We start from the raw sequence: 17932 nt of genomic DNA on the forward strand, positions 1-17932 counted from the left end.
ATTGGCAGATTTAAACAGCCCGCCGAACTTGATCGGCAGGTTTAAAAAAAAAAAAAATCTAAAATTGTAAATACTGTATTTAAATACTGTATCTAAAATAAATACTGTGTGGGAAGGGTTTATAAACACTTAAAACAATGAAAACTTACCAAACAATTACAATATAAATACTTAAATAAGTACTATCAGTCGATAAATTCCCCATCGCGGATTTCACCTATCGCGGCCAGGTCTGGAACGTAACACCAGCGATAGGTGAGGGACTACTGTATAGACTTTTCGCGAAGTTTGAACCCGTGAAAATCGAGGGAACACTGTACTGCCTTAATTTGATGTTGATTTAGCCCTCTCTCCCTACTTTTTATAGCAAAGAGACTTTTCTACTCGTTAGCACGGATGGTGCTTCTACTATAATATCTAATACTTCTAAGAAGACTTTTTGACCAAATTAACAAAGATGGTTTAGTAACCATGTGCAATTTACTTACTGGCCCTGGTGATGTAGCTCCTGTCCTAGCTTCCATTCGTTTTGTGCTTGGATTCCGTAATGATGAGGGTGACCCATTGGTCATCTTGTTAGTCCGTAGCTTATTTCCCAAATCAGACAGCCAGGTTCTTCTGTCAATAGAACCATTCTCCTTGTCAACCATCTTCTCACAAGATGCCTCGATAAGATGTGGATAATTTAGACAAGTGGTGGAAGAACAAGGACTGCTAGGAGAAAAGGGCTCCTTCAAGCTTTGAAAATTCTGTGCTTCTCCATTAATATTCTGTACTTCTCCATTAAGAGTAAGGCAGTCTCCTCTACAAGGTGTTGAACCTGCCGCCAAAGTGAACTGTTCTTGTCTGGATTTCTTAGACTCTGGGTGATGTTCAGTCATGCAGTTACAGCTTTTGAGACACGCCATATTTTCCTCCCTACTGGATTCTAACCTTCTCTTGGCACGTGTTTCCGACCTCAGATGTGGTGAGGGGGAAGCAAAGGCCGTGTCAGGAATATCTGCTGCAGCTATTTGTGGAGAAACTAGCTTTGTTTCCTTTATAGGTGGAGATGAATTTGGAGTCTTTGTAACCCAGTGTTGAATGGATGTAGTTGAAGGAAGCACCGGCTTCGATAAGGTGCTTGAAGTAACTTTCTTCTTTGCAGGAGTGGAGGTGCAAATTGAGATGGTTGACGTCTTGGCAGAAGATGATGTTGGTGTGTTCGTAGGAAGTGGAAGATCCCCTGTGTAAGTTGGAGCACAAGCAGCTGGCTGTGGTGAAGAAATAGGAGGGCTGCCTGCTGGAAGAACCTTAGGTGGAGTACCATGTCTGCTGCTAAGAATTTCTGAAAGGAAAACATAGCACCTTTAGTAGATAGAAGATAAAGCAACATGAAGGAAAAAGAGACCAATTAGATCACACAGAGTTGGCCTCCTCCGGGTCCCATCAGCTAAACCAGTGTTTCCCAACCGGTGTGCCGCGGCACACTGGTGTGCCGCGAGACATGGTCAGGTGTGCCGCAAAGAAATAAGCTCAGCTTCTGGTCTCGCAACTTTTTGCGAAGAGAAAAAAGTTGTGAGACCGGAAGCTGAGCTTGCTTCTTTGCGCCTTCCAAGTTTTCCAGCAGTTGCGGCGCCCCGCCCGGCTGGAGCTTCCCTGTCAGCAGGTGAGCTTTGGGGCTTGGTGGGAGGGCAGCGGCAGGGCGGCGCGCAGGGGGAGGGTGATGGCGGCAGCGGCAGCGGGCAGGAGCCATGCCGTGGGGCGGTGGCAGGGTGGTCCCTCTCTCTCTCCCCCTCTCTCTTTCTCCCAGTAGCCGTGGGGCGACGTCAAGGTGATCAGCTGTGAGGCGGAGCTCCGGAACAGAGGCACCGACGGCGGCGGCTGGAAATGCTGGAATTGCGTGGCTGGCACTTGCCTGCTGGCTGGACTAGGACGGAGGCTCAAGCCTCATGTCCATGCCCAGCGCAACGCCAGAAATGTACGGCGTCTAGCCACCACCGTCTGTGCCTCCGTTCTGGAGCTCCGCCTCAAGCTGATCACCCTGCCGTCGCCCCATGGCTACTGGGAGAAAGAGAGAGGGGGAGAGGGGGGAGAGAAAGAGAAAGCAAGAGAGGTAGAGAGAGAAAGAGAGAGGAAGAGAGGGGGGGATAGAAAGAGAGAGAAAGAGATAGCAAGAGAGGGAGAGAGAGAAGGAGAGAGGGAGGAGAGAAAGAGATAGCAAGAGAGGGAGAGAGAGAGAGGAAGAGAGGGGGGGAGAGAAAGATACAGTGATCCCTCTATTATCGCGAGGGTTCCGTTCCAAGACCCCGCGCGATAATCGATTCGCGATGTAGGGTTGCGGAAGTAAAAACACCATCTGCGCATGCGCGCCCTTTTTTCTATGGCCACACATGCGTAGATGGTGGAGTTTGCGTTCCCCGCCGCCCACGCAAAGGGGAAACCCCGATTCGGCTCCTCGCTGCTGCTGCGCTACCGAGCAGATCAGCTGCTGGGCGGCCGAAGAAACCTTCCCTGGGTCTTCCCCCTCTTGCTGGCGGGCGGGCGAGCATCAGCGAGGAGCCGGGGTTTCCCCTTTGCGTGGGCGGCCAGGAAGACCCAGGTTGGGGGTTCGGGGGGGTGCTGGGAAGCCCCCCAGGACAGCTGCAACCTTTTAAAACAGCCGCGCTGCTTCAAAGCTGAGTCCTGAAGCCAAACGCGGAAGTTCGCCTTTGGCGTTTGGCTTCAGGACTCAGCTGGGAAGCGGCGTGGCTGTTTTAAAAGGTCGCAGCCGGCCTGGGGGGCTTCCCAGCACCCCCCCGAACCCGGGTTGGGGGTTAGGGGGGGTGCTGGGAAGCCCCCCAGGCCGGCTGCGACCTTTTAAAACAGCCGCGCCGCTTCCCAGCTGACTCCCGAAGCCAAACGCGGAAGTGGTTTTTTTTTTAATTAATATTTTTTTAAAAATCGTGATATAGCGTTTCGCGAAGATCGAGATCGCGAAACTCGAGGGATCACTGTATAGCAAGAGAGGGAGAGAGAGAAAGAGAGGGAGAGAGGGGGGAGAGAGAGAAAGAGATAGCAAGAGAGGGAGAGAGAGAAAGAGAGAGGGAGAGAGAAAGGAGAGAGAGGGGGTAGAGAAAGAGAGAAAGCAAAAGAGAGAGAGAGAAAGAGAGATAGCAAGAGAGAGGGAGAGAGAGGGGGAGAGAAAGAGAGAAAGCAAAGGAGAGAGAGAGAAAGAGAGATAGCAAGAGAGAGAAAGAGAGAGGGAGAGAGAGGGGGAAGAGAGAAAGACAGCAAGAGAGAGAGCAAGAGAGAGAGAGAAAGAGGGGGGAAGGAGGGTGAGGGAAAGACAGAGAGAGGGAAGGAGGGAGAGGAGGGCAAAAAAGAGAGGAAGGAAGGGAGAAACAAAGAGAGATGGAGAGAGAGGGGAAAGAGGATGGAAGGGAGAGAGAGAGAGAAAGAGGGAGAGAGAAAAATAGAGCGAAAGGGAGGAAGAGAGATATTTTTTGTCCAAACTTTTTTTACACCCCCCCCGCTCAATGTTCCCCAGGATTTTGTAAATGTGAATAATGTGCCGTGGCTCAAAAAAGGTTGGGAAACACTGAGCTAAACAATACAGGTTGGGGGGACTGCAGGGGAGGGCCTTCTCTGTTGCTGCCCCAACTTTATGGAATCAACTCCCCCCCTCCCGAGGTCCGCACTGCTTCCACCCTGCTGGCTTTTTGTGAGACCACGAAGACCTGGCTATGCCGGCAGGCCTGGGAGCCCTAAATCAACCACTAGCTTGTCCACGTATATCAATTGGTATAAATAAGTAGTATGTGTGTTGTTTAAACTGTTTTTAAGTTTTAATTTGGATTTTAGAAATTGCTCGGGGGGTTTTCCTTGACTTTTAAAAAATTATTGTTATTGTTGTTATTTTATGCTGTTGTTAGCTGTCCTGAGTCCTTCCGGATTGGGCGGCATAGAAGTCAAATTAAATAAATAAAATAAATAAATAAAATGCAGCAATGTTGCACAATAAATGTATTTAAATATTTATAATCTGAATGATTCAGATTTGAAGGGTTTTCCCCCTTGTGTTTTCTTAGCAGGCAACCTAAGAATTGCTACTTAGGAAAATGTGTATAAAGTTATTTGGAAACATTTTACTTCTAGGAAAATTCAATCCATCTTGGAGAGGGTTTTTGTGGTAAAAGACAAGATACAAAATGATAAAGTCTGAAGAGATCAGGCAGTCCCACAAAGAACAAAGAATTTGCCTCTACATTCTCAAACATAAAAATAAATGGTAAACACCCCTGTATCCCTTTTCCAAATATTAAAAGCTTAGAAAGCCTGTGCATATATAATTTCAAGATAGTCACAGTGCAACTGTCTGTGCCAGTGAACGGAGGATGGAGGAAGTACAAACATCTTGCATGCTTTTATCTAAACAGCCCTGAAATAGAACTGAGGTTAAGACTGTGATGGTGAACCCTTGGCAAGTATGCCACGGGTGTCATGCAGCGCCCTCTCTAAGGGCACACGAGCTGTCACCCCAGCTCAGCTCCATCGTTCACGCCTTCCACTGGTCAGCTGGTTTTGGGGTCGCTGCCGTGCATGTCTGGGGTGCATGTGGGCAACACGGGGTGCGCATGTGGGCTGTCAGGTGCACATGAGCAGGGGTGTCACACATGTGTTGCATTTTGGTGCACATACATGCTTTCGGCACAGGATGACAAAAAGGTTAGCCATCACTTAAGACAATATGAATCAGTGTAAATAATTACAGTGGTACCTCTACTTAAGAACTTAATTCGTTCCGTGACCAGGTTCTTAAGTAAAACGTTCTTAAGTAAAAACGTTCTTAAGTAGAAACATTTTTTCCCATAGGAATCAATGTAAAATAATGCGTGCAAACCCATTAAAAAAGAAATAAATGCTCGGAATTTGGGTGGGGGGGAGGAGGAAAGGAAGAAGAGGAGAACAGTTGCTGCAGAAGAAAGGTGGTGAGGTGAGCGCCCCCTTTTGCCTTTCTGCACCCAGATGCTCCGGGAGGCAATCTCGCACCGAGTGTATGGGAGGCAGCGCAAGGGAGTCACCACAGCAAAGTGGTTTATTTCCTCTCTAAGCACTCAGAGAAAGGAAAACACTCCATTTGCTCTGGGCTGCCAAAGCCTCCTTAAGCGCCACCGAAAGTCTGGCATCCCAGAAAAGCCCAAGATGGCCGGAATTAAAGGGGGAATGGCAGGAAACTGGCTGGGCCTTCGTGCCGCTCTCAAATTTCCTGGGAAATTTTTCTGGGCTAGGGTTCTTAAGTAGAAAATGGTTCTTAAGTAGAGGCAAAAAAATCTTGAGCACCCAGTTCTTATCTAGAAAAGTTTTTAAGTAGAGGCATTCTTAAGTAGAGGTACCACTGTATTTTATGTATTTAACATTTGCTCTGTATTCAACAAACCAAGGTCTCAAAAGGAAGCCTGCTTATGTTTGATGTGTTCATGGACTTTCTTTCCCATTTCTAAGCTGTTTCAGGAGAAAATGAAGGAGAATAAGGAGATGAGACGCTTTATATAATACAGTACTACTACCAATTTTATAAAGCTGCAGCATGCACATCACTTGCAGTTTTCAAACCAAAGGATTAAACAGCACTCTTCTTTATCTAAGGGAATAGGAAGTGATTATTTTAAAGTTTCCTAACAGGACAATGATGTATATGTGCACGTGAGATACTCGCAGCATGAAAGAGAACTGGCACATACCCTCCTATTGTTCTACAAGTTTCCTGCATAGGGATTTTATGTTTACAGAACAATTTACTGCCTTTCCTACAGCTAGAAATATGCCATTGCCAAACTCACTCAAAGATACCACCATAATTCATTTTTTGGGAACCTTCTCTCTCACTAATTTTATAGCAGAGACTTTTTTGAGAGATAAAAGAGATCTATTGTATATGTGCTGTGAGTTGTAGTCAATAGATACAGTAGAAATGAAGCACTCTTGTAGCATTAAGTTTAAGCTCTTCCCAAGCTAAGAGAAAATTAGGAATAAATTATGTTTTGCAACTTATTTTGTAAACGTTTTACAAGATCTAAATCCATATTAGAGAAAAGGAATAATTAATTCAGAAGGCATTACCTATTTTGTTTTGTTCTGCTACTGTCTTTTGATCAGTCCAACCAACCAAGCTGGTTTTGTCTGTCGAGGTCTTTTGTTCAGTGCTTTGCCTCAAACGCCAGATCTTGATAGTGTTGTCATCTGAACAAGTGGAAATCTGCAAAGTGGCATGACAAATATTGCAGTTTGAAATATGGAATATAAAAGATTAGAGTGGGCAAATTATTGGCTGCATATGGCCCTTACTATCCAATTTACAATACCTTCACTGGATGAAACTGATATCACTTCTAAGGAACACTTCCTAAAAGTCACCAGTATCACCCATTAATGGAATCAATATTACTAAATAATATTTTTCTTAGACTTGCCTATATTTACAGTATACCCCATGTATCTTATACTGTATACAGAGGGAATGCAGGCCTCAGTCTAGGAAAAAAAGTAATCAGCCATGCTGCATTCACTTAGGAAGCCTATCAAACTCAGGGATTCTTACTTCTGATCAGAGAACCATTTCACTGCATTATATTTTATAATATAGCAAGAACTGATTTCTATATACATGTTTAATCTACATGATAAAAAGGAGTAGGAGAAGCCATTTGAGGACCAAATATTTCTAGGGAAAACATGAAGGTTTGTATAATAAGAAGGGGAAACATGATAGCAGTGTTCCAATATCTCAGGGGTTGCTGAAAGGAAGAGGGAGTCAAACTATTCTCCAAAGCACCTGAGGGTTGGACAAGAAGGGTAGAACAAGAAGCAATGGTTAGAAACTGTTGTGTTTGGGCCTGGGCCAGCCATTGCCCCCACAGATGGGGGAGATGCGGCACACAGTGACTGTGAAAGCCTGGCTGACAGCCAGGAAGATGTAGCAGACAGTCAGGAAGATGTGGCAAAGAGCCAGGAAGAATTAGCAGACAGCTCAGGGGAGGGGGCTGGCAGTTCGTTGGACAGTTTGTCTTCTCTCAGTTTGTCTGCAGGACAATACATTAATTTACACAACCGAAGGGCCTTACAAAGAAGGGATCGCTTTAATCAGTGGAACAGCTTTCCCTCAAGAAGTTGTGAATGCTCCAACTGGAAGTTTTTAAGAAGATGTTGGATAACCATTTATCAGAAGTGGTAAAGGGTTTCCTGCCTAAGCAGGGAGTTGGATTAGAAGACCTCCAAGGCCCCTTCCAACTTTGTGATTGTTGTTATTATTATTATGAAATAGGAAGAAAAATGTTTGGAATAAAGAACCTTTAAAATAGCCACCCATGTTTTTAAAACAAGAGAAAACAGTCATATTTACTTTTGCAAAAAGAGAATGGAATAGAACTAAAAAAAAAAGAAGACAAAACACCAGAAACAAACCTTAGTGAAATCAGATGGACACCAGGCAACAGAAGTGACCTCTTGCAGGTGGCCATGAAGTACCATTGGAGGACGTTGTGGTTCAGATACCTATATAGACACAAAAATTAAAAAAAATATATCAAGAAAGATTATTGCTTATTTATGACTAGCCCAAGGGACACAATTCAAAGGTAGGACACTTGAACTTCTAGACGTCTAGCCATCAATTTCACTCTGTGAAGAATTCTTATTTCTCTCTGGCTTTTCCTACAGAAACCATCCCTAGTAGATACCCAAATTGGCTGGATTCCTCCAATCATTCTTAGCTGTAAACTGTAATGCAATATATCTAGATAATTTGGGTTAGAGAGAGCTGATGCAAGTTATCAAAGAAGAGCTTCTATCATGTATTGTTGGTTAAAGGTCAAAAGGAAGTAGCGAAGCCACACACATCCTGTATAAACATTATAGCTACCTCTGTAAGCTAAATTCTATATTTAAAACATGCAAAAGCTAAGCCTAGATTATGGGTAAAAGTAAGATTCAAATTTTGAACATTTTTTAACCCAAGTGTTAATAGGTTTTCCTGTTCTTCATTGTAAGGTAAGTTGATGAATTACGGTATGCAGCTGAACCTTTACTTCCAACTACTAGTACCTGTATTATGGTTCAAGTTTTTAAATTTTGGATAACCATTTGTCTGAAGTGGTGTAGGGCTTCTTGCCCAAGCAGGGGGTTGGACTAGAAGACCTCCAAGGTCCCTTCCAACTCTGTTATTTTATTCTATTCTATTCCATTCCATTCCTATATTTTAATCTTGATGTTTAAAGCCATCCCCTTGCTCTTTCACAGCTATATCCTGACATGTAAGGCTGATGAATTTCCTTAAGACTGTTGTATTAAGTTTTCTCAATTTAAAATCTTTTAAATACATACACAGATCTCTTGCGATGTCCATTGATCAACGTAAATTTGTGATTATCTTTTTTCAAATTCTCAGCATGAAGCCACGGAAGCACAAATGAGTTCTGTAACTGGCTCAACACTAGTGCTTATGAGAACTAGGCGTCATATTGGGCCACTGCTTAAGTATGGGTCAGCTAGAGCTGCCAAAAGGTCAATGTAGTCCTAGGCAGCATTGACACAGGGATAGCATCTAAATCACGGGAACTGATAGTATTACTCTTTACTGCAGTAGTGAGGCTTCACTTTGAATACTACTTTCTTCCCCCAAGATCTGACAGCCCCTACGGTTCTATCCATTCACATAAAACCTCACCTCCCCTCACTCCCCAGGTTTTGGGACAGCGCGAAGGCAGGATTAGACAAGAATATGAATGCATCAGAGAAGCATGGCCGTGGCACCAGATTTTCCTGTTTTTAGTTTTATTGCTGTTAGTTTTACAATATATATTTTATTGGTTGTAAGTTGCCCAGAGCTGGTTTTAAATAGGCAGCTATATAAATGTTTAAAGTAAACAAATTGTATAACTCAAAAATTATGTAGATGTTAGCATAAACAGTTCACGCTTCATATTTTACCCTGAATGTTTATACTTTTAAAATTTCTCAGGGTTCTTAAAAAATGTTTAAGGAGCACCCTATTAGGCTTCCTGAATACTAAGTTAACAGAATCAAATGCAAAATAAAAGGAGGTTGCTCTAAAATTAAAGAACATACCCACTCATTATTTAAATGAGTTTTTATCATATTTTAAAAATTTATTTAATTTATTTATTTTGTCCAAAACACAATACACAATGAAGGTTATAGAGAATACACTTGAAGTTAAATATATCAAAGAAAGAAGAGAAAATATAGAAATGCAATATATCAATGAGAGAATAGAAGAAAAGATATAGGGATAGAAGAGAAGATATAGGAGATATAGGAGAGACAATAGGACAGGGGACAGAAGGCACGCTAGTGTGCTTATGCATGCCCCTTACTGACCTCTTAGGAATCTGAGATGTCAACCCTGGATAGTCTAAGGGTAAAATGTTGGGGGTTAGGGGATGACACTACGGAGTCCGGTAATGAGTTCCACGCTTCGACAACTCAATTATTAAAGTCATATTTTTTACAGTCAATTTTGGAGCAGTTAATATTAAGCTTGAATCTGTTGTGTGCTCTTGTGTTGTTGTGGTTGAAGCTGAAGTAGTCGTTGACAGGCAGGATGTTGCAGCATATGATCTAGTGGGCAATACTTAGATCATGTTTAAGGATTGGGGATCCCCTCCCATATTGGTGCTAGCAGGCCTTTCAGGTGCCTCTTGGGACCAAAAATGGGCAGGGGGAGGCGCTGCAGGGGAGGCCTCTTAGCACCAAAAGACTGCACAGGGGTCACCCATGCATGCGCGAGGGGCGGGAGAGCATGGGGGTTGCCTGTGCATGTGTGGGAGGCCCTGCTGAGCAGTATTACATTAGGGAGGTTGCACGCACGCACATGCCTGCTTTTTTTGGCACCCGAGGAAAAAAAGATTAGCCATCGCTGCTCTAATGTGTGTCACTGGATAAGGAAATTATACTGAAACATATGCATCTCTCCATAGAAAGCTTGGCATGTAAACTAAATTCCTGAACCTCCAGCTGATACTGGCAAATGTTATTAAAAATTCTGACTGAATTGCCATAATAAAATCTTAACTGCTGGAAATTGAGGATCATGAGATAGGGGTTATGAAATAAAACCTAATTGTGATGCAGTTTATAAACCTTGGGAAATGATTAGCTTGAAAAAATAAAAACAATTATGACTATTAAACTTTGGTTAATGTATAGACTTTTGTTAAATGTAAAGCAAGAACTTTCAACTTGTTGCAATTGCTGAAAAGCAGAAATGAAAAGAGATTTTTAAAGGCCTATTAAAACCAGATTAATATCAGCAACTAGAAATATAGAGAAGGTAGAGGCAGGAACTTAGCTCTGTTTTATATCTGGACTAGTATCCAGGTTTGACAGCTGTGTACTTTAGACACAATATGCTAGAAACATTGTTCAATTAATACTATCATCTTCTCTCTGGCCCTACATATCCATCTTCCTTGCACAAAGTGAATATAGAAAGAACATAGCAATATTATAGTCAGAGCCAACACCGCTTACCTTCCAGATATAGGCACATTGGTCACTTGAACCACTGATTAAGAACTGGTTATCTGGGCTAATGCTGGATTTGACATAGAAGCTGGAATTTTGATGTCCGCTGAAAACTGACACTGCAATTCAACAACAAAAAAAACACAAAAAAACCAGTCATACACAATTTAAGATCCAAATTTGAGGATAAATTCTTCACATCACATAGTATTTTATAAAGAGAAGGCTCTAAAATATTTAGTATCATTTCTCTCGCTAGCAGAATAATCAGGTCTTTATTGCCAATGACTATATGTATACATTACATAATTACCAAAATGATATAAATTGAGACTTTAGAACATTCCAATACAAGATTTAAAAATAAATAAGACATATACATATGATAGAAATAATGCAGATGACAATGGAAAAGTATATAGACAATAGCCCGGAACTGGAAAGGAAAAGCAAAAAAGGGGGAAAACAAGAGCTTAAGAAAGACTATTAAAATTAGCAAGAATTAACTATTCAAATATATTCAAAATAAAGAATTGATATACCACATTTTTCAGAGTATAAAACATACACACACACCCTGAGGGTGAAAATCTTGGTGCATCTTATACACCGAATACAGCCATTTTTGTTGTGCCAAAGCCCTGCCCCTGCATCCCATTTTTGTGAAAAATGTACCAATTTTTCAAAAAAATGGGGTGGACAGAAGATCTGGGAAGCCTGCGGATGGCAAAAATGAAAATTTTCCTCAATTAGGAAAAATAAAGAAGTAAAATTTGATGAATGTCTGATGTGTTAATATTACTTAAGAGGAAAAAAAATAGAAAAGTAGCTAACTGCAAAGCTGAATATGGGCCAGAACTGTTTTGTGGTCACAAAAATTGCATATTTGATTTAGGTTGCATCAATGGAAGTACAGTGGTACCTCTAGATTCGAGCTGCTCCACATGCGAGTTTTCCAAGTTATGAGCCGCGACGCGAGCGAAATTTCTGTTCGACACCCGAGCTCAAATTCGGGATACGAGCCGAGCTTCCACTAGGTGGCGCAAGAATCTCCTTGTTTCCAGTTATCTCGGCGCGAAAAACAAAGTCTAAAGGCATTCGTTTGAGATGCGAGTTGATCGACTTATGAGCTCGGGTCTGGAACGAATTAAACTCGTATGTCGAGGTACCACTGTAGAGGTATCCCTTGACTTACAACCGCAACTGAGCGCAAAATTTCTATTGCTAAACGAGACTGTTGTTACTGAGTTTTGCCCATTTTATGTCCTTTCTTGCCACAATTAAATGAATCATTGCAGTTGCTAAGTTAGTAACACAGTTGTTAGGTGAATCTGACTTCCCCATGGACTTTCTCAGAAGGTTGCAAAAGGTGATGAGATGACCCTGGAACACTGTAACTATCATAAATATTAGTCAATTGCCATGCATCCAAATCTTGATCACGTGACTATGGGGATGGTGCAATGACTGTTTGAAAAACAATCGTCACTTTTTTCAGTTCCATTATAACATTCACTAAAAGAACTGTTGTAAGACAAGGGCTACCCATATACCTTTTATATCCTAGGGCAGTGATGGCGAACCTTTTTTCCCCTCAGGTGCCAAAAGAGCGTACACCCATGCTGTCACACATGTGCGAGTGCCCACACCCATAATTCTATGCCTGGAGAGGGCGAAAACAGCTTCCCTCACTCCCCAGAGGTCCTCTGGAGGCCAAAAACGGTCTATTTCTCAACTTTTGGTGGGCCCAGTAGGCTCGTGTTTCGCCCTCCCCGGGGTCCAAAGGCTTTCCTGATGTTGGAGGAGGATAAAAATGCCCTCCCCCCATCCCCTTGGAGGTTCTCTAGAAGCCAAAAACACCTTCCCTGAGCCTTTTTGTGAGCCAAAAATCAACTGGCCAGAACACATGCATGTTGGAGCTGAACTAGGGCAACAACTTGTGTGCCAGAAGATTTGACTCCACGTGCCATCTGTGGCACCCGTGCCACAGGTTCGCCATCACTGTTTTAGGCTAATCCTTCTGTTTTATTCTGTGTTATCAGATTCCACTTGAGGAACACTATCTAATGCTGGGAACCATATTTAAGAATTGAGACAAACTAGAAAATATTCAGGACTGATGATAAGCTCAGGAGACTAGAAAACCAAAGTCTATAAGAAGAGTTTGAAGGAATGGTGATGTTTACACATCAGCAATACAGTGATACCTTGTCTTACAAACTTAATTGGTTTCGGGACGAGCTTCTTAAAGTGAAAAGTTTGTAAGACGAAACAATGTTTCCCATAGGAATTAATGGAAAAGTGATTAATGCGTGCAAGCCCAAAATTCACCCCTTTCGCCAGCCGAAAGCGCCCGGTTTTGCACTGCTGGGATTCCCCTGAGGCTCCCCTCCATGGGAAACCCCACCTCTAGACTTCTGTGTTTTTGCAATGCTGCAGGGGAATCCCAGCATCGCAAAAACAAGCGCTTCACTGGCAACGGAAGTCTGGCAGTGGGGTTTCCCAGCGAAGGGAGCATCAGTGAAATCGCAGCATTGCAAAAACACCGAAGTCCTTGAATCCCCACCTCCGGACCTCTGTGTTTTTGTGATGCTGCCATTTCACTGAGGCTCCTCTCACTGGGAAACCCCACCTCCGGACTTCCGTTGCCAGCGAAGCGCCCATTTTTGCGCTGCTGGATTCCCCTGCTGGGATTCCCCTGAAGCATCACAAAAACATGGAAGTCTGGAGGTGGGGTTTCCCATGGAGGGGAGCCTCAGAGGAATCCCAGCAGCGCAAAAACGGGTGCTTCGCTGGCAACAGAAGTCCGGAGGTGGGGCATCCCAGCGGCAGCGGTAAGGTTTGTAAGGTGAAAATAGTTTGTAAGAAGAGGGAAAAATTTTTTAAACCCCGGGTTTGTATCTTGAAAAGTTTGTATGACGAGGCATTTGTAAGATGAAGTATCACTGTATATGCAAATACAGAAAAGTGGCAAGATCTCTTTTATCTCAGACTATAAAACACAGAATAATAAATTTAAACTACATGACAAATTCCAAGCAAAAGTTAGGAAAATTTTTCCATAGTAACAGCAATTTGTATGTGAAACGAATTACCGAGAGAGCTGACAGTTTCTCTTCATTGGATTTAATTTATTGAAGCTATTTGGATTGTTATTTGGATTCTTGCATTATGCAGGCTTAGATTTAATAGCCTAAGTGATATTTGTATGGTTGTCTATAATAACTCCACAATGGACAAACATTGCTTTAAAGTAAAAGAAGAACAATAAGATAACAGGCCAAAAATATAACCACGGTTAAGTAATATGAGAAATAATTAAGAGACTCGTTCAACTCAGGCAATTTTCTTAAAGAGCTAGGACCAGCAGCTAAGATATTTGTGGAAGAATATGGAATACTCACAATCAAAGGAAAAAGAGCAGGGAATGCAATACACTGAAATAAAAGTTACCCCTCCATTTACCTCTAAATACTATAACAGGTTTTCCTTTCAATACTGACTTAGAGAGTCTCTGTAACTTTCTGTGCTGAGTAGAAATCTGACATCCCACTCTTCATTGCATAGTGTTTATTGCACACAACTCCCTTTGCTAGGGGCTTTAGTTTCAAAGTTGTTTAAAAATAGCCACGTAACACATATCTCTGTGTTACTGCACATCCTTCTTAAGAAATAAGATACCGGTTTCAGGAAATGAGAAAAGCAGCAACTTCCCTACTGGACACTGAAAGTTTAGTGTCTACTTCAGAAATGCCAAATGTGAAAAGTTGCAAACAATCCAGTATTCCCATTAACCTCAGAGATAAACCATTCAAAACTTGCATTCCCTGAAGAAATAAATAAGTGGACTTTTTTTTAAAGTACTGTATTCTGAAAATCTTTAACACATAGTGGGTCCTCCTTTTTTTTTTTGCAACGTTTTATAAGTTAGCACAGGATTTCATACAGGAACTCTGTGAGTATTTGCTATTTTCAGGAATAAGGGAACAGTGATACTGTTTATTGATGTGTTCTAGCACAAAAGTGGTCATCTCAAGATTGAACACTAAATTCAAGCTTAAAATAGTTTCGTGCAATTGAAACCTGAAACATTTTCAGGCTTTAATAGGCAGAATGTTGGTATGTGCCTGGAAGAGTCCAAAGTAAAATCAGAGCATGGGCAAAGCATAAGTCGAGAAGCAGTTGAAAGGTCTAGGCTTCAGGATAGTCAGACAATTCTGGAACCAAAAAATTGAGATTTGGGTGGCATAGGGGAGTCAAGTAATGAAAATATAGAACATTTAAGCAGTTTTTCCCTATGGAAAAACCAATTGCTGACAGTTATATGTACAATTAAGGTTATTGCTGGTTTCTCAATGCGTTGAGCAGAATTCCTCTGAGAACATGCCATTCTTAGTTCTCTGGAGTTTGTAACATGTTCTCAGGGATGGCACTGCTTGGAATTGGCTTCTTTGTCATTTGAGTCATACTGATTCTCCCAAATAATTATTGGCAAGTTTGACTGCAAGTATTAAACTGTTCTCCAATTGCTCAGGATGACAGAGCAGGCTCTTTGTGTTTGAGTCTTTTGACTTGAAATAGATCATGACAGTCAGGATAGGTAGATCCAAGTTAATTTTTGTCTCTCTTGTATCTGGGTCTTGAAATCCAAAACAATCTTCTTTTAGTAATAGAGAGACAGAACCAAGGAATGAACCTGACCATTTAGAACAGCTTTCTTTATTCTGGTATCTGCTAGATGTATCGAGGCTAGATTACAATCCAAACATGAGAAATCTTTACAGATGCTAGCAAAAATTGAATTGGTTTTCCAATATTGCAAGGATTTATTTTCTTTCTATTTGGTAGCCTTCTATTAGTAAAACTCAAATAAAAACAGATATAAGTATCTTTTTTATCTGAGCTTTCCCATTTTCTCAAAAAACAGTGATACTTTCATAGAAAAAAACCTCTTATATTTTCAAAATATTCTAACTGTGGAATTGCCGCTGGGAAAAAGGCAGCAATTAAAGTTTTGTAGATTTTATTGAGCTATTCTTCAAAAAAACCAATTTACCAAAATCAACTGAACCTTCCAACTCTTGCAGAATTACAGAATATAGCATAAAGGAAGATAGTTGGAATGTAGATAAATTTCCATTTAAGTGCAATGACCATTTAATAACACCCATTATTCAAAACATATTTAAGTCATTTTTTTAGTATTTGCTGTTTTCTTGTGGTCTGACAGGTAATAAATAAACAAGGCTTGCTTGAGATTACAATTAACAAAGGAATTCCCTGACATATGATGTAATGGTTCCAGTCTGGATTAATGTAAAAGGCTGCAAATGACAATAAGAATATAGAGAAAAGATATACAGGTAGTCCTCAGACAACTGAGCTTGTTTGTCTAAAGGAAAACAGAGAATGGAGACATCTGTAGGGTTATAAACTTTCATACTGCAATTAATCGAAGCTATCATGATAGATTTGTATTTGAAGTATAATTTACTACATACTGCAATTCTATAGCTTAATATATGGAACTACCTTTCCTGGAAATGCATATGGTGCTACTGCAAGAGATATAGTGTGCATCAGCCATAGCTTTCTAAACCTGATAAGTATTGTACAGATAATCTGTATTCCAAAATATTACTACTTACCCGGAGTATTCTTCAGTCCTGGCATACAGAACATGTATATATTATCATCAGTGCAATTAGCAAATAGGTTGGTACCAGTGGAATCCAAAATAAGACTGGAATATCCTAGAACACAGAAGATTCTGTTGTTAACTTCTCTCCTTAAAAGGCTCAATAAGAAACAGCTAATCCCAGCAGAAATCTGATTATTGGTATTTACTGGAAGATTAAACACAAAAATTCCAGTAAGTGCTTTCAAATAAGATACTAAGGTACAAGCATGTATAGTGGGGAAACTCATCTAAGTTTTATGTTATACAAAGAGGAGGTTGCCTTTTTTGTGAAGGTGGAATAGCACACATTTTTTCATTGTTTTGGTAAATGCGAGCATTTTTATAACTAGGGAAACTAAACTCTTTTGCTTATTTAGTCAGTCTTTGCCTTTTGATAAAAGTAATAAAGCTATTAAAAATGTATTTTAGCACATCCCACATTGCAGTGTAAAAACATTTCTATAACAGCTTGTGGAAATCTGATTTTTTTTCTTCCATTCAATTGAGATGGCCTGAACAAATCCCTGCAATTTTCTTGGCAAAGATTTTTAAAAGTAGTTTGCCATGTAGCTTAAGGTCATCCAGCTGGCTTTGTGTCTAAAGTGGAGTAGAACTCTCAATCTCCCAATTTATACTCTGCCCCCTTAAACCATTGCACCAAACTGGCTCCATGTAAATCAAATAGAAAAGATAAAAACTAGGTAGAAATCAAAAATATCTAAAAAAGTATTTCAAAACACTGCTTAAAAATTAAAAGCCCAGGGAAATGGAAAACTTTGCTTGGCACCAGAGGGGAAAAGCCATCTGAAAAGCATTCCCTAAGAGAAAATTGCATAATCCTCTCTTCAGTTCTGCCTACATTATGTCAGAGGAAGGAGCAGAGCACTGAGAAGTCCTACACATATACACAGGCTCTTATTATTCAGTCCTGATTAACATCATAGCAAGTCATATTTACAATATTTTACAGAATGGTTTTGACTGTGACAACATTAGGTCACTCACTAACAGAATTTCATTTTTTTAAAAAAAATCAATCTATTAGCATTCATCTATTTCCTTAGTAATGGTGACACTAATCTAGCATGGCAACTGCTGCCATTAAATCAGATGTAAAACAGCTGGATACTGTCAGTGTGTTGTTTAACTCCTAATGACCTGCCTGAGAGATATCATGGAACACTGAAAATCACAAGGGCCAGAAAATAAATTGTACAGCCCTTTATAGCAAAGTGACCAACACAGTATCCTCTCCAAAAACAAAAACACATTTTAAAAAAACAATTCTCTATGATCATGGAAACTTTAAGCTCCAGTTTCCAGAGACCATTCCAAAGAGTAATGTGGCAGCAATGGAGACTATTGACACCTAGAGAATTATCTCATTCTATCCATTTTCTCAAAACAAGCAACCAAACAGGATCATTAATTCCCTTATTTTATTAAAGCCAGCCCTGAAATCAGGCTAAGATAGATCTTGGTAACTGACCTCAGCACCAAGTGTAATTCTGTATAGGAATACAAAGCAGAACAAAAGCAAAGAAAGATCTGTTTTGGAATGACCCTCCTTGAATATTCAGTTGTGCCATACCAAGTTTACGGGTACTGTTCCCAGGGTAGCTGAAAACTCTGGAGGGCACTGGTTCCTGCCGGTATGCAGTGTAGTTCTTGCGCATATCCCATACCTTGATCACACTAAAATTAAGAAAACAGAATTCTTCAGAATTATATACAATGATCAAGCCTTCC

The 17932-nt window shown here is 41.0% G+C and overlaps 1 protein-coding gene across 1 annotated transcript in view; it reads right to left on the reverse strand.

Moving 5' to 3' along the window:
* DTL (denticleless E3 ubiquitin protein ligase homolog) overlaps positions 1–17932 on the reverse strand; it is a 31938-nt gene that overhangs the window by 1979 nt on the left and 12027 nt on the right. The window contains exons 9-14 of the mRNA XM_070734459.1: positions 17775–17878; positions 16152–16256; positions 10510–10622; positions 7423–7512; positions 6082–6217; positions 489–1327 (exon numbers count right to left, since the gene is read on the reverse strand). Coding sequence (XP_070590560.1) covers positions 489–1327; positions 6082–6217; positions 7423–7512; positions 10510–10622; positions 16152–16256; positions 17775–17878 — 1387 coding nt within the window. The remainder of the gene's footprint in view (positions 1–488; positions 1328–6081; positions 6218–7422; positions 7513–10509; positions 10623–16151; positions 16257–17774; positions 17879–17932) is intronic.

Source organism: Erythrolamprus reginae, chromosome 1 (genome assembly GCF_031021105.1).
Source record: "Erythrolamprus reginae isolate rEryReg1 chromosome 1, rEryReg1.hap1, whole genome shotgun sequence".
Taxonomy (NCBI): domain Eukaryota; kingdom Metazoa; phylum Chordata; class Lepidosauria; order Squamata; family Dipsadidae; genus Erythrolamprus; species Erythrolamprus reginae.